Source organism: Diaphorina citri, unplaced genomic scaffold (assembly GCF_000475195.1).
Source record: "Diaphorina citri unplaced genomic scaffold, Diaci psyllid genome assembly version 1.1 scaffold38, whole genome shotgun sequence".
Classification (NCBI taxonomy): domain Eukaryota; kingdom Metazoa; phylum Arthropoda; class Insecta; order Hemiptera; family Psyllidae; genus Diaphorina; species Diaphorina citri.
Window position 1 is genome coordinate 158,731 of NW_007377475.1, and position 15,457 is coordinate 174,187.

General features: G+C 37.9%; 2 protein-coding genes and 1 non-coding gene across 3 annotated transcripts in view; 2 read left to right on the forward strand and 1 right to left on the reverse strand.

Annotated features, from left to right (window-relative positions):
• LOC103512843 (soluble guanylate cyclase 88E) overlaps positions 1-15,457 on the reverse strand; it is an 85,155-nt gene that overhangs the window by 55,407 nt on the left and 14,291 nt on the right. The window contains exons 3-8 of the mRNA XM_026826129.1: positions 11,076-11,199; positions 7,944-8,088; positions 7,350-7,476; positions 6,296-6,500; positions 1,024-1,170; positions 404-536 (exon numbers count right to left, since the gene is read on the reverse strand). Coding sequence (XP_026681930.1) covers positions 404-536; positions 1,024-1,170; positions 6,296-6,500; positions 7,350-7,476; positions 7,944-8,088; positions 11,076-11,199 — 881 coding nt within the window. The remainder of the gene's footprint in view (positions 1-403; positions 537-1,023; positions 1,171-6,295; positions 6,501-7,349; positions 7,477-7,943; positions 8,089-11,075; positions 11,200-15,457) is intronic.
• LOC103512854 (trifunctional purine biosynthetic protein adenosine-3) overlaps positions 1-15,457 on the forward strand; it is a 134,090-nt gene that overhangs the window by 44,719 nt on the left and 73,914 nt on the right. The window lies entirely within an intron of this gene.
• On the forward strand, positions 5,408-5,480 carry Trnat-ugu. The gene has a single exon. It is a non-coding gene; the product is annotated as a tRNA-Thr (tRNA).

Here is a 15,457-nt window from a genome sequence, read left to right on the forward strand (position 1 = left end):
TGCACCTATCCAGGGGCTTCCAGAGGGGAGGGGGTCATCAGGCCTAGGTTCATCAAGGGGGCCTGAAACCATTTCTGTAGCAAGGGAAATTTCAGGCTGTTTAAGGTCCCCCAGTCAGCCTAGTTAGCTTAGTTGGTAGTGCGTCTGCCTTGTAAGCGCTAGGCCGCGGGTTCGATTCCCGCCCGGGGCGGATTTTATCCTGATGGGATAATGTTCGTTCTCGGAACGGCTGGCTTTCTCCTATCCTGTCTTCTTTCTCTCTTCGATTTCGGGACGATAGACCATAGCAGTTACAGTTCCCTCTGTCAAACCTCTAAAAAAAAAAAAAAAACCTGTCTAATCAACTATGTATACCTACTATCTACAGAGTGGCCTAAAAGTTTGGAGCCCCTCCGCGTAATACCTGTAGAAGGGTCCTTGAGATCTGTAATGGCGTCCACCATATCTAGCGCCATGTCGCATACTTTCTCCGCATGGTTGTGTTCCCTCTCTGGTGCACCTGATACTACCATGTAGGCGTCACCTATTGTCTCCACCTGGGAATAAGAAATTGGTATTTGTCATAATTTCAATACCTATACCTAAGTAGAAGAGTATTCTAAGTAAATACATTTACCTGCATAATTTCTATTGGGGAACCTATAAAAAACTGTTAAACCTTCTTAACTTGGAGGGGCGGAGTGGTACTGCTACCGATCTCTCTTGAAGTTTCCTTCAAGTTCGAGACACTTCAAGTTTTACATAAAAAGCTGGGCATATTGCATACTCACGGAGATACCAGGCGGTCATACAAATTGCAACTTGAGGATTACTCGTATATTCGTGCTCCACTCAAGGCTACGATTTTGTTTGTTTTATTATGACCATGACTCATGACGCAACGATTCGATTTTGATGAAAACCAACAAAAATAGTTCAAGATAAAAAGGAGATTTTCTCATTGAATTTTCGACTCGATCTGGTCTATGGGAGCTTCGTAGGTACACTTTTCTGACTATAATTCAACAGTTTTCTGTTACTTACCTTATACACTCGGTTTCGTTCGGTGAGCGTATCAAATATGGAGTACATAGCATTTAACATAGACACAACCTCCATGGGAGTAATTCTAGAACATATCTCTGTAAATGTAACCACGTCTGAGAACAAGATGGAGACACTGTCGAACATCTGGAAACAGAAAAGCACACAACACCAATAATAGATAATCTAGAATTTATCATAACACCTAAAGAAGTCAAAGAAGTCAGTCCTAAAAGAACCCTGTGCCCTAAATCACCAAAGTATGGAAAAGTATCTTACAAGTGTAATAGCCAATCGAAAAGCAGAATTTTGAATTTGGACGAATCATATCAAAATATGGAATAGATCAGTTGCGCTTACTTGGGTGGTGTTTCAAAGTCATAGAGCAGGAAAAATGAGGACCAACGGAATTTTTCTTTTTTTTTCTACGACTTCTAGATCCCGAGATAAATCGATTTAAAAAATACCGGCAAATCGTAAACTTTGACGTCACGGCATACGCTCCCGTACACGATGACGTCACATCAGATGTCCCGAGCAAAGCTCCCTTGCAGGCAACGCATTAATGTGCTTGTGCGCATACGTTTCTGCGCAGTTCTTTCTGCTCCTCCGCTAGCGTGCTTGCATAGTGGCGCTACCTAGCGGACAAAAATAGCAACGAACCGAAAAAAATAATAATTTGAATAAAAAAAAATCACAAGCTTAAATAAATAAGGAAACTATTAAAAATCAAATTAATAAGGATTTAATTTTTAAAAGGAAATTTAAATAAGTGGGTAAATAAACAAATTAAATAAATGAATATATAGTAATAATAAATCTGAAATTAGTTGCGGAAAAAAGGTCTGGTGGGTAGTGGGTACAGAGAGATGATATTGCACTATCTAAACAAAAAACTAGAATACTATGGTGAAATATAGAAAGTCAAAAACTAGGTCTATGTAAGGAAAAATATGCAGAACATTTAGAACTGACTAGGTAAGGAAGAATAAGGATAACTTCCTTCTGACATACCTACTACACATGACCGTGTCAAACTTCAAGCCAGTCGACCGGGGTAAAAATGACAGCTTGATGAATACACCTTAGGCGGATTTCACATCTAGACTGCAACTTGTAGTATACGGCAATTTTCATGTTGAGGGCTACATAGTCTTATGGGCCTGTTCACATTTAAACTTCAAGTGAACAGGCCCATAAGACTATGAAGCCCTCAACATGAAAATTGCCGTATACTACAAGTTGCAGTCTAGATGTGAAATAGCCCTTACTGGGAAATCACTGAAGTTAAGTAACGTCGTACATGGTTGGTATCTGGATGAGTAGTTGAAAGTTTGACTCCTCACACTAAATCACATTAATGATATTATCGTATATCTACGATAATAAAAATTCCTTTCCAGCCTAGTTAGTTTGCGGGGTAGCTCGTCTGCTTTGTAAGCGCTAGGTTGCGGATTCCCGCCCGGGGTGGATTTTATCCTAAACAGATAAGGTTCGTTCTTGGAACGTCTAGCTTCCCCCTATCCTGTCTTCCTTCTCTCTTCACTTTCGGGACTAAGACCTTAGCAGTTACAATAATTTTAATTATTAGTTCCCTCTTGCAAAAAAAATCCTTCTCACTGATATTATGTCTATCTAGCGAAAGTTAATACTGTGTTAATAGATACATAATATTATGTACTTATAATACTGAGAAAGCAATAGCTATCACACTCGGTTCGACCGTCTCAAATGCGGTACACAGGGGAAGAAAAATCATCAAGCAAAAAAAAACTTCTGATAAATGTAGTCGTATTTTATTATGCCCCTCTGTGCGCACAGAGGTGATTTTTTACTCTTTGGGCGTCACCACACTTGCTGCCACGGGCCGATTGTGTATTTTTAATGGTTATCTTAAAAAGGGCCTCTGGGTGAAATTTGTAAGAATTAAAGTCTGTCTCTCATGTTCAGGGATTTGTTTTAATACATGGGTTTCTGTGGGTAAACACAATGAAATAGATATGCTGTGGCAGTCAGGGTGTTGAAGTTTAAAATTCATATCTCCTTGGCGAAAGTGCCACAGAGAGGAATAATAAAATACGGTTTGTGTTTCTTCTTTGTGTATCGCACCTTCTAATCAACTATTCCACTGTCCACTCTATCAAATTTTCTGCATAGTCTTCAGTAATATTTCATTTGGGTATACTAAGTCAAAAAATACGAGGATACAATTTGTCATGGGGATAAATATTTGATTCCGTAATCAAAAGAGAGTATTTAGGTACTGAACAATTTTTTCCTTTTCATATTCAGACACTTTGGATTTGCAGAAAACTAACAGCTCTTTTTGGTTCGGGTTCTTTCTGAAAGAAAAAAAAATCAAATCAAATTATGAATGAATTTTTGTGGTAAAGCAGACAGCTTCTTCACAACTTTAGTGGGTTTCACAGCATTACTAAGTGCCTCCTTTGAGGCTGAGTACACCCCGAAATCCAAGCACAGAGTCGAAAAAAACTTCTATCCTACTGAGAATCAAACTCCGGCGTGCAAGCCTAATGTGTCCAAGCCTATATAATTATATATAATAATAATAAAATAGTAGTAATAATCAACTCACGAAATGTCAAACGGGAAGTTGCTAAACACCTTGTCCCAACGAATCTGATTGTCTACTTCTAATGTGGAAGCAGATTCAGGCTTCTTATAGAACACTACTTTGTCCAGAGGATTGCCTGAAGAGCCGAGATTAATGTAAATAGTGGTCAGAGCGAACTCTAAAGGAGCGAATTTTCGGTTGAGCTTGGCCTCCAAGTCAGCCACTTGGTCAGATCCCTGTGAAAAAAAAAAACTATAGAACAGTTGCGCTTACTTAGGTGAGCATTCTAAGTCAAAGAGCAGAAAAAATGAGGAACTAGGAAATTTTTCTTTTTCTTCTACGACTTCTAGATCCGAGATAAATTTGCCGCAAAGAGTTAAACAATAGATTTACCTCGAGTTTGGGTCTTTTGACAAAGCGATTTCCGTTTACCTGAAAGAAAATAAAAAGGTCCATTTCATTGCGCCAGGCTCAAATTTGGGAACCTCTCTTACATTATCCGATTCGGCCAAATGAATATTCAGGGAGCTAGAAATTAATGTTCAGTACTATTTTTTTTTTATTTTTATTTTTTCATTATTATCATTATTAAATGAAAAAAAAAGATGAGTGTTCCGTTTGTATTTCGTAGCAATAAAACAACTGCTACATTAGACTTGTGTGGTCTGTGTCGTAGCATGCTCATCCCGTAGTATGCCTCTCATCAGACACAATACTTCCCATTTAGGTGCTGGGTCAACACTACCATCCCTATTTGGGTATAGGTTGCTTGGTGTAAACATTTCTAAAATATTACTAGAATTCCTGTAATATAACCATAATAATGTAATTTAAAATGAATTTCTGAGCTTACTTTAGACAAGTTGAACTTTCCCAACAGCGTGTACAAGTCTCTAGCGATAAGACGATGTAACAGCTTTTGTGCAGGGCCGAATCTCGGGTCACTGCTGTAGGCAATAATATACTGAATATGGTCAGTAAGCTTGCACAACGCTTTCACATTAGTGTGCGCCTCGCTCAGCTTATACCTGAGGAATGAGAGATTTTTGAGAGGTGTGAGGAATGAGAGAGAAAGGTCAGACATATTTTTTTTTTTTTTTTTTTTTTAAAAAAAAAAAAAAAAAAGTCAAAAAATACTTTTCCATACTTTGGTGATTTAGGGCACTGGCCTTCATAAGTATCTTTTAAATAACCAAAGGGAAGGTCACAGAAGATCTAACATCTAACCAGTGACATAGGACGTTTATAAAACCAATGGCCCTAACTTATACCAGTAGATATCTTTTAGGTATTGATCGTTTTGGAAGGTTTGATAGAGGGAGCTGTGACAACGGAGGTCCTATCTGAAGAGATAAGAAAGACAGGATAGGAGAAAGCCAGTCGATCCGAAACGAACTTTATCTGTACCTATAGAATGAAGTCCGTCCTTCCACCTACGTAACTAGGCTGGAATAATAATTATCAGAAGCAATTATTGCTTTTGATAATTATTATTATGTTGACATTATGTAGGTACTTGTACCTACAGCCAGGTATACCTTCTCATGTATCAGTACATACCTACCTTGTTACTTCATAATCTACGTATGTATCTACACATGTACATATATACTACCTACCTAGGTAGGTACCAAATAGGTATCATCTGCCTATGCAATAGATATTTCATTTTCATTACCTACCTACCTATACCTACCTATCTTGATTTACATAGAAAATAATTTTTAATTTCCCCACATGTTCCATTTCATTGTTCAATACAGGTAGGTATTATTCAGGTACTAGTTTTCAGCCTCTTGAATCACATGAGCCTCCATAGCTCAGTGGTTAGAGCACTGGTCTTGTAAACCAGGGGTCGGGAGTTCGATCCTCCCTGGGGGCTTCCTCAATGCGGAATTTTTTTACTCGCTCCTGAAGGGACAATGGATAGGTGGGTAGGGTAAGTGTACCATTTATTCGCCCACCTAAAAAACGTACCATTTATTTTGGCCCACCTGCCCACATTTATTTTTCTGATTTTTGTTTTTATGACTACAATTTTTGAATAGCACTGGTTCGATAGCAGTCTTTAAGCCCTTTCTTTTGATGAAATTTGGATCTTGAAAATTTTCGTCCAGTTCAGACTTGTGGCGTAGAGTTAAGTACAGGTGGGCCAATAAATGGTAGGTACGTTTTTTAGGTGGGCGAATAAATGGTACACTTACCCTATCTACATAAATAGTATACGACCTTATTACTTTCATCCTTTTTGAGCTTTTTTGTAGGAATAGGTGGTATGAATTAGCACAGCACACATTCATATTCTAAAATAAACACATTCATAAACTAAAATGTCTTCCAAAATAAATAAAGTTTCTTTGGCCCGGCCACTCACTATCAGGCAGACCTGACAGATACGCCTGAACAGGTCCACCCGTCAGGTCTACCTGATAGTGTGTGTGCTCAACATATATCATGTAGACCTGTTCAGGCGTACCTGTGAGGTCCACCTGATAGCGAGTGGCCGGCCTTAGTTCTCTAAAGAGGAACCAATTTGCTGATTCCGCTCTTGAAAATTTTGCTCTCTGGTGTTTTTGGCACTTAGGATTAACAACATTAACATATAACTGTACCTGACAGGTGTCTATCGGGTTCTCGCCAGTCCTCAGCCTGTCCGCCACCTGTTTAGGTATCATTTGGTATAGTAGCTCATCCTACCTGACAGGTGTCTATCGGGTTCTCCCCAGTCCTCAGCCTGTCCGCCACCTGTTTAGGTATCATTTGGTATAGTAGCTCATCTGTTCTCTTCATCTCCTCATCTAGTTTTCTCATAGATTCTTCCAACTTCTTGGATTTGAGTTGTTCCTGGTCCAGGGCCAACTTGAGCTCCACCGACTGCTGAGTTCCTGCTAACATGAGATCTCTGGAAGAAAATCAAATAGACCTCTGTAAATTAATTTTTGGGTATAGGATCTCTGGAATAAAATAGTCAGACCTCTGTAAACTGCTTTAGAGCTCACTTTGTAAAAAGGCTTTCCCATGCGTTACATACCTTACATGCCCTCTTACTGAGTGAGGTCTACTGTTTTAGGGTGATACTGTGGGGGTCTAGAGTTTAAAGTCCCTGTCTTTGAGAGTGACAATTTTTTTTCTCCTCCTCCTCCTCCTCCTCCCCCTTCTCCTCCTTTTTGAGACAGCATTTCTTCTTGTCCTAGTCCTATCACGAATGATTTTACAGTAAAAAAAGTTATAGGTAGTAAAATGAAAAATATATCGTCACGTTTTCATCAACAAAAAATGGCGAACATCAAAAACCTATTTATTAGTTTCCTGTTCTGTTTAAAATTTGGAAAATTTATATTCCACGCTCATTTACCTGTCGCTTTATTTCTCATCCTTTCAAGTCGAAAAAAAGAGAAAAAAAATAAAACGCCGTTGATTTTTTGAAAATGGCGGAAATTCCATTTTCTGCAACCTCTATTGCATAAATTATTAGGTAGACAGGGCCAGTAAAGAGAAAATCAGGCTCGTATACTTTCACTATCTAAATTCTAAATATTCTAAAATCGAAATCATATTAAAGGTCGGTCGGGGAGACATGTTGCCCAGCATGGAAAGCGAAAAACTTATTGAAGTGTGGAAATTCTCTATTCTGCGCTGAGCTCAGAGCGTTAGGGACTATTGTCTATTAATTGTGACCCGAAAATAATAAAATATCTCTATCACCGGTTTGGTCCCTGTCAGGGTTCGCTGTTTGGTTTACTAAACTCACCGACTGAAGTCATGCATGGACAAATCGTTGATATAGAGGCCAGTGGTTATCAAAGCTCGCAGGTCAGGCATCACAGGGGTTCCCAAATACATCATCATTCGCCAGTTGTCCATGTAGATCATTTGACCTGAGGAGCAGAATAAGAAATTCTTTTTCAAAAAAGATAAAGGCCCTACCAATATTTCTTCCGTTCATTTCTTAAGAGGTTTGATAGAGGGAACTGTATTAACTGCTAAGGTCTTATTGTCCCGAAAGCGAAGAGAGAAGGAAGATAGGACAGGAATAAGGCAGCCATTCCGAACCTTTTATTTGTTCAGGATAAAATCCGCCCCGTGTGGGAATCGAACCCTCAACCTAGAGCGTACAAGGTAGACGTGCTACCCTCCCAGCTAACTAGGCGGGCAAATTGTAGAATAATATCAGAGTGTGGCCCCAGACATAAACACTTGAAACAAAAAGAAAAGAAAAAAAAAAAAAATCACATGTTCTCCTTTTTCTCGAGCTACAGCGATATTAGGTAAGATCCTATTTTAGAAATTGGATAGGTAATAAGTCATAAAAGAATCCTGCTTCCATCAATCCAATTTTTCTTACCTTTCAACCTCAATTTCTTCTCATCCACATCGCTTTCAATCTCATCACTGAGTACCATCATGTTGTTCCTCTTGGCAGACTGACGCTCGGTCAGTACGGGTTCCACAGTCACCAGTTCGAAGATGTTGTTGGTTCGATTCAGGATCTGGAAGAAAAATCCCGACTATTCTTTATTCCATTACTTTGTTAGAGGATTTCACTTGAATATGCTCATAAAACTTGAAAAAAAAAGTTACTTACATATGTACTTTACTTTCCCTCAGTGTCCGTGATATATAGGATCACGGTGCTGGGAAGATCGGGGTTTAAAAACCCTTGGACGCCCAGAAACAATTTCTGGACTCCTGATAAGACGTTTGATAAAGGGAACTGTAACAACGTCCCAAAGACGAAGAGAGACGGAAGACAGGATAGGAGAACGTCAGCCGTTCCGAGAACGAACCTTATCTGTTTAGGAAAAAAATCGCCGGGCGGGAACCAAACCTGTGACCTAGACTGGTTGTCCAAGTATGGTTTACAACGATGCTCTGTCTTTACACGACTCATTGGACTTGTAATTTGTAATTTATTTGTTCCATAATACAATCACAATTGCTTAGAACATTAAAGATAAAAAAAATAAAATAATAATAATAAAAAAAAAATAATGGACTCAAAATTTATGACCATCTATGAAACAAACTTGCTTTCCAAATCTTTCTCTTCTCATGCAAATTTTTCACCTTTAGTAGTTCGCACCCAGTAAAAGTACAAAAATCCTGAAACTATTTGCCTAGGTACAGGGCTGTATTTAAGAGGGGGCCTAGAGGTTCACTTTTTAGTCCCGCTCTAGAGGTTCACTTTTTAGTCCGTCCTTCCTTTATTATTACAATAGTAATAAAAAAGGTATAAGGGACGGACTATTGTATTCGCTTCGGTGTCGGTCAGTCAGTCAGTCTGTCAGTCAGTCCGTCAGTCTGTCCCCATAGAAGGACTTATCCAAACTTGGTCGACCTTTCCCGGAGGGACGGACCCAGCTTGTCTCCTTTACTGTAGGCCAGACTCTGAAATTTCGGAGCATCATAACCAACGGTATACATCAATTTTGATCTCCCCCCCCCCTCGACAAAATCCTGGCCCCCCTTCGACAAAACGGCCCTGCATAGGTACCTACATAAATCCTGGTAACTATTTTCCTAGGTACATAAATCCTCAAACCATTCGTACAGAGTTACAGACTCTTGACTATGGAGCAAAGTCACGGGACAAAATCCAGTCATTATTTATTCACGAAGGTAGTAAACTTTTTTTTACTATCTTTGCAGCAAGTTTACAAAAGTCTGGGATGTGCTGATGGCAAGAAACATTTTCAGGTACCAATACTTTCCTGAAAAGGAGGAGGAGAAAGAGGAGATGGAGAAGGAAGACGAGGAGGGGGAAGGGAAGGGGGTGGAGGAGGAGGAGAAGGAGGAAGAGAAGTAAGAGGAGGAGGAGAACAAGGAAAAAAAGTTAGACATTGAATATAACTTTCACTAATACCTACCTTCATTCTTCTGGAAAGAGGATGATAAAACTAAACTATGTCTACCCTCGGGCCTTAGATCTACCCTTTTTTCATACAAAAAGTCTACCCACCTACCTTGGAACCACTTTCGCATTACTTCAGGGCATATTCTTTTACATTCATGCCCATCTGAGTAGGGAAAAGTTTGACCAGAAAATTCGCAAAAGGTCAAGTGGTTCCCCGTCAAAAAAGTTCACAGGTGAATTGATCCGAACCCAGCACCTTCGGATAATTCGTAGCTGGTCTAACGAAAAGTTTCTCAACTTTCTTCTTTCTTCTTCTTCTTCTTCTTCTTCTTCTTCTTCTTCTTCTTCTTCTTCTTCTTCTTCTTCTAATTTTTGAGGATATTGAAACATGAGATCCACAATTCCACAAACATAGGTACCTCTCATTTCTTCTTCTTTCACACCACCTTCTTCTTCACTTTCTACCTCCTCCTCCTCCTCTTTCCTTCCATCCTTTCTTTTTTTTTTACCCTATACTTAACTAGATATTTTTCATATAATTTTACATTTTTTCTAATTTTACAGTGAGAGCTATGTATTTTTAAGCAAAATTTATCGAAACATGAGACTTTCCGCGAAAAAAAACTTCGAGTTTTTTTTTTTAATAGTACCTACGTATATGTAGATACCTATACCTAACTCCACTGGGTTATATTTAATTCCTCATATTATTTTAATGTGATTTCTCAATATTTAGCCTTAAGATACCATGTATCTTAAGGCTAAATATTGAGATCTTAAGGCTTAAGGCTAAATATAAACATGGTATCTTAAGGCTAAATATTGAGAAAGCACATTGATTGATCTCAGGTAGGTACCATAAACTTTGTACAAAACAATACAGTACCTCATATTTTATCTTTTCACCACCGCACGGGAGACATTAATGAGCCTTTGTACAATTTTAGAAGCCAAAATCTGCGGTATCTATACAAGTAATTTTAATGAAATGGTGCTAAGCAGGGTTGAATTGAAAATGAAACACCCTTTTATGAGCTATTGAGCTCTCATTTAAACTCTCGAACTTTTGGCATGGTTATTACCAGAGATCAGTGTCTAATCTCTGTAATAACCATGCCAAAAGTTCGAGAGTATGAGAGCTCATAATATTCAAGAGTACTTATTAACAATTTTTTACTGTTGAACTTTTTTCTGCAGAGTTGTTTTATTAGTGCGTGCCAAAGAGTTCATGCTAAAATATATTTCCAACATAATCATGTACGTGCAAAACAGAGCGTGAATATTTCAAACACATTTGCGATGCTTATTCTTCTTCTTTGCTGTCTTCTCTCATTCCTACTCAGTTACTGACGGATTTTGGAAAGGAATCGAATTTGTGAGAAAATTTACTCCCTCATGGGTATTGAAACTAACCAGAATATAGGTATATTCTGGGAGGTTCTTCTTCTGAGGAGAAGGAGAAGAACAGAGGAGGTAACTAAAAGAAAACTTACTATCCAAGAAAACAAAAATACATTACCTACAACTCTAATTTTATTATCTACTAGTGTCGAATAAACATAAAATAAATGACACTAATATAAAAATAAACAAACAAACAAATTAAAATTCTAAGATACTTACCGTTTGAAATTTGAACGGTATGAGGGGGCGAACCAGATCGAACCAGTTGGTGAGTTTCTTGCCCACAAGATCAGGTAGGATAACCATGAGGGAGTTACCAATACTTCGCACAATCATGTCAGAGCTGGGGACAGAACAAACGGGCTATGATATTATTATGTTGTTTTATTTGCTTTTATTGTGTCCAAAGTTAGAGGGATACCATTAGGATAAGGGCTTTCTTCAAGATCAAGCGTGCCAACGTCAAGAGTTCGAAGCGCCGCCCGGTTGACCTAAACGCGAAAAATTGAGTTTTGGGTTTTGAAAGTTTTCATTCCCATTGAAAAGTATTGGAAGTTTTTTTCAAAAACCTGAACACCTATTTTATTAAAAGTGGGATTATAATAGGTATTTGTTATCTAAAGATTCTAAAGTGAATATTATCACACAAATTGCCCTTTTCAACCTCTGAAATCTAAAATTTTAAACACATATTTACTACCTATGTAGGTAGCTATTAATTTCTTTTACCCTCTCTTTCTCCTATTTCTTCAATTGCTCTCTTTTTCTCTGTTTCTACCTTCTACTATAATTATTTCCTTAATTATATTACTCTCTCTCCCTCTCCCTCCTCTATTTACTTAAATGGCCCCTATTACCGGCAAAGTTCTCTGTCTCCCTCACCCACATGTTCAACTCAATACCCCTAGCCTTTACCTACATGTTACAAACATGTTTCCCATATGTTTCAAGGGTTTTGTCATGTTATATTTACTGCGGCATTAACTTCTCTCCGGAAACAGAGGAAATTCAATTTCAAGGTTTGGGTTTGGGTTAGCGGTTTGGTGGCTTCAGTGTTAAACTTTTATGATATTAGGTGGCTGGGGGTGGGTATAGTATAGTATTGAACCTTTAGGTCGGAAAAGCTGTGGTGAAGAGGAAAAAGAAGAAGAAGAAGAAGAAGAAGAAGAAGAAGAAGAAGAAGAAGAAGAAGACGACGAAGAAGAAGAAAACGAAAGTTTCGAAAGAGTGATAATATCATACTGCCGTGCTAAGCAAAAACGCCGTATGTCAAAAAACCCTACTTTCGGGAAATCAAGTTCAAAGATTTCAATCTATACGGCAAACATAGTTTTTGACATACGGCAACAAGTTTTAGTGGTTTTTAAGGGGTTTAGGATAAAGAAAAAAGAAATACTTATGGGATCAAAATTTAGGATCATAGGAACCATTTGGCACCAAAAACCAAAAATTGATTTTTTTTCGACATACGGCGTTTTCGCTTAGCACGGCAGTATAGGTATGGTACATACCTACCAAACTATAAAAATGATGGTTTGATGGTGTAAATGTAAAAGTTCGCCTGACATCTCCACTAAATTTTCAGCATTGTACATTGCATACTCAAATTATTATACGGCGTTCACACAGATTGCGCAAACTTTAACCCATTGCCTTAACCACACTAAAACTACCAACAAAGAAGGAAAGTTGACATCTCCACTAAAATATCCTAATGTTGCACTTTGCATAACTCAACAATTGTAAGGCGTTCACACAAATTCCATTACGACCTTTTTGAATTTTAGTTTTATTCATATGTATGAAGATTCACTTTAGATGGTGGGATTCGAACACGGGACCTTCATACCAAACAAGGTCTTTAGTTCTTTATCATCACTTAGCTAACGGTGAAATTCTCATGAAAATAGTTAGGTAATAGGTACGTAGTTACTCGTACCTTTTCTACTATTCTAACATTTCCTGTTCTACCCTGCTTACAATGTAGGTATGTAATATTTGTATAACCGCAATGCCAAGGGTTTTTGCCTCGTGGTTTTCACCTGAGGTTTTACATTTTCTAATTCAATTCACATTATTCACATCCATTTTCCAATTGACTAGCTAGTGGGCTGAACACTTGACTAGAGCAATTTAGAAATTTACATCCCCTACTGACCTTTGCCCTTTTAGTCCATTCACTGACAACCTAGCCCCTAAAATAATAAATCTAGTCCCTGCAGTATTAACAGAGATTCCTCCCATAATGATTAAAAAAAGATTAAAAATACTTACAAAAGAATACATTGATCATGTAGAGGAATTCAATAGAATTATTAAAATATTAGAACTAGAAAAATGAAATATACCTAGTCATAGTCTCATGTGCAAGATGACTGTTTACCCGGATCTGTCATGGTTGATAAATATTTATTATATTTCCATCTAAAATCTAAAATCAGTGTTGAAATAATGTTGGGAAAAAGAATGGAAACTTTTTTTTTCCTTTCTTTCTTTCTTCTTTTTTCCCCTTTTCTCTATTTGTTTACAACTATTTCTTTCTTTCTTCTTTCTCTTCTTTCTCTTTCTTTTTTCCCTTTTCTCTATTTGTTTACAACTATCTTTTTTAGGCTGATGTTTCCCCCTTAGTCGACACAACCTCAATACATTATGTATTGAGGTTTAGACAAGGGTGTACATCTCCTTATTTCTATATATGTATTCAAAATTTGTCTATGTATCTATACTATGTATTGTATATGAAATAAAGAGATGTAAATGTTAAAAAAAAAAAAAAAAAAAATATACTAAAAGGTAAAAAGTGATTTAATCTGCAATGAATGAAATTTCAAATTGGTTATGAATTACCCTATAATGAGGGTATCAACAAAAAGTATCTACTTATAAACGTAGGTATTTTATGGGACATAACAGGACATTAACTAGAAAATTTACAAGTGACCTTTCTTATTTTTCCTTTTCATTAGTAATACCTACTTCTAGGTTTGCCAAATATCCAAAATGCGATTCGAGGACGCGGAATCCGCGAACATAATTGCCAAAATCCGCGACCCATAATCGCGAAAGTCCGCGAACGACATAATCGCCCAAATCCGCGAGCATAATCGCAAAATCCGCGAACAAAATCGCGCGAAATCCCGCGAACATAAATCCGCCAAATCCCGCGAAAAACAAAAATTGCAAATTCCGCGAAACATAATCGCGAAATCCCGCGAACATAATCGCCAAATCCGCGAGCATAATCGCAAAATCGCGAACAAAATCGCGAAATCCCGCGAAACATAATCCGCCAAAAATCCGCGAACAAAATTGCCAAATCCGCGGAACATTAATCGCGAAATCCGCGGACATAATCGAAAAAATCCGCGAACATAATCGCGAATCCGCGAACATATTCCGCAAAATCCGCGAACATATAATCCGCAAAATCCGGCGAACATAATCGCGAAATCCGGCGAACCAATAATCGCCAAATCCGCGAGCATAATCGCCAAATCCGCGAACAAAATCGCGAAATCCGGGAACATAATCGCGAAATCCGCGAACATAATCGGCAAATCCGCGAATATAATCGCCAAGTCCGCGAACATAATCGCCAAATCCGCGAACATAGTCGCGAAATCACATAGGTACGATATGTACATAGGTACGATAGGTGATAACGAGAATCCAAGGGACCAGCTCATTTTTTTCGTTTAAGGCGGTTTAATACAACATTTTCTCGTTTCTAAAGGTTTAGCAAAGTGGAAGAGCAAACTGATGATAGCATGACAAATTTAAACAAGTTAAGAACAAATTCTGATTTATAGAGGTACCTAATTTTAAAGTTAAAAAACGCGTCCCGAATTTTTTCTGGGACAAAAACGGAAATTCGGGACAAAACGCCCCAAAATGAAAAACTGAACGGGACGCCGGTACACCCCCTGAAATTCGGGACTGTCCCGGCCAATTCGGGACGTTTGGCAAGCCTACCTACTTCTTCTTTTTTTTTAATTTTCATTTATTTTAAATTAATACCATTATGAATTAATGCCTAGGTATGATTATTTGAATGTGTATTTTTCTTTTCTTTAGTCAAGATTAATGTTGAAGTCAAAATGAATTATTGTTCTTGTGAATAACTACCTAACATAAAACTGCAAAATTGCAATTTAAAACAGAATGGTGAGACCATCTTGACTGCTTTCTACAGCTTTTACAAATAATTATGCAAGAGTAACAGGGATAATGTTCTAGCAGCAATTCAGTGAAGTACCCACATAGGGTGAGAGAGGGAGAGAGAGAGAGAGAGAGAGGGAGAGAGAGAGAGGGAGAGAGAGAGAGGGAGAGAGAGGAAGAGGGATAGAAAAGAGAGCGGAGAAAATGAGAGAATAGCAGGAGTGCGATGAATGAGATTCTCGTATTATCTACCTATCTACTTTATTATCTCTAATATTTATTAATTTTGTCATCCATTAATGTTCTATTTAAATTTGAGAGCGTTTTAGTAAATTTTATACTGCATGGGTACTATTGGCTTTTCCTCAGCCCTACTCAAACGAAAAAAAGCAAATAAAATAATGATAATCATACCACAATGTTACGCCACCAAAAATTTGCTA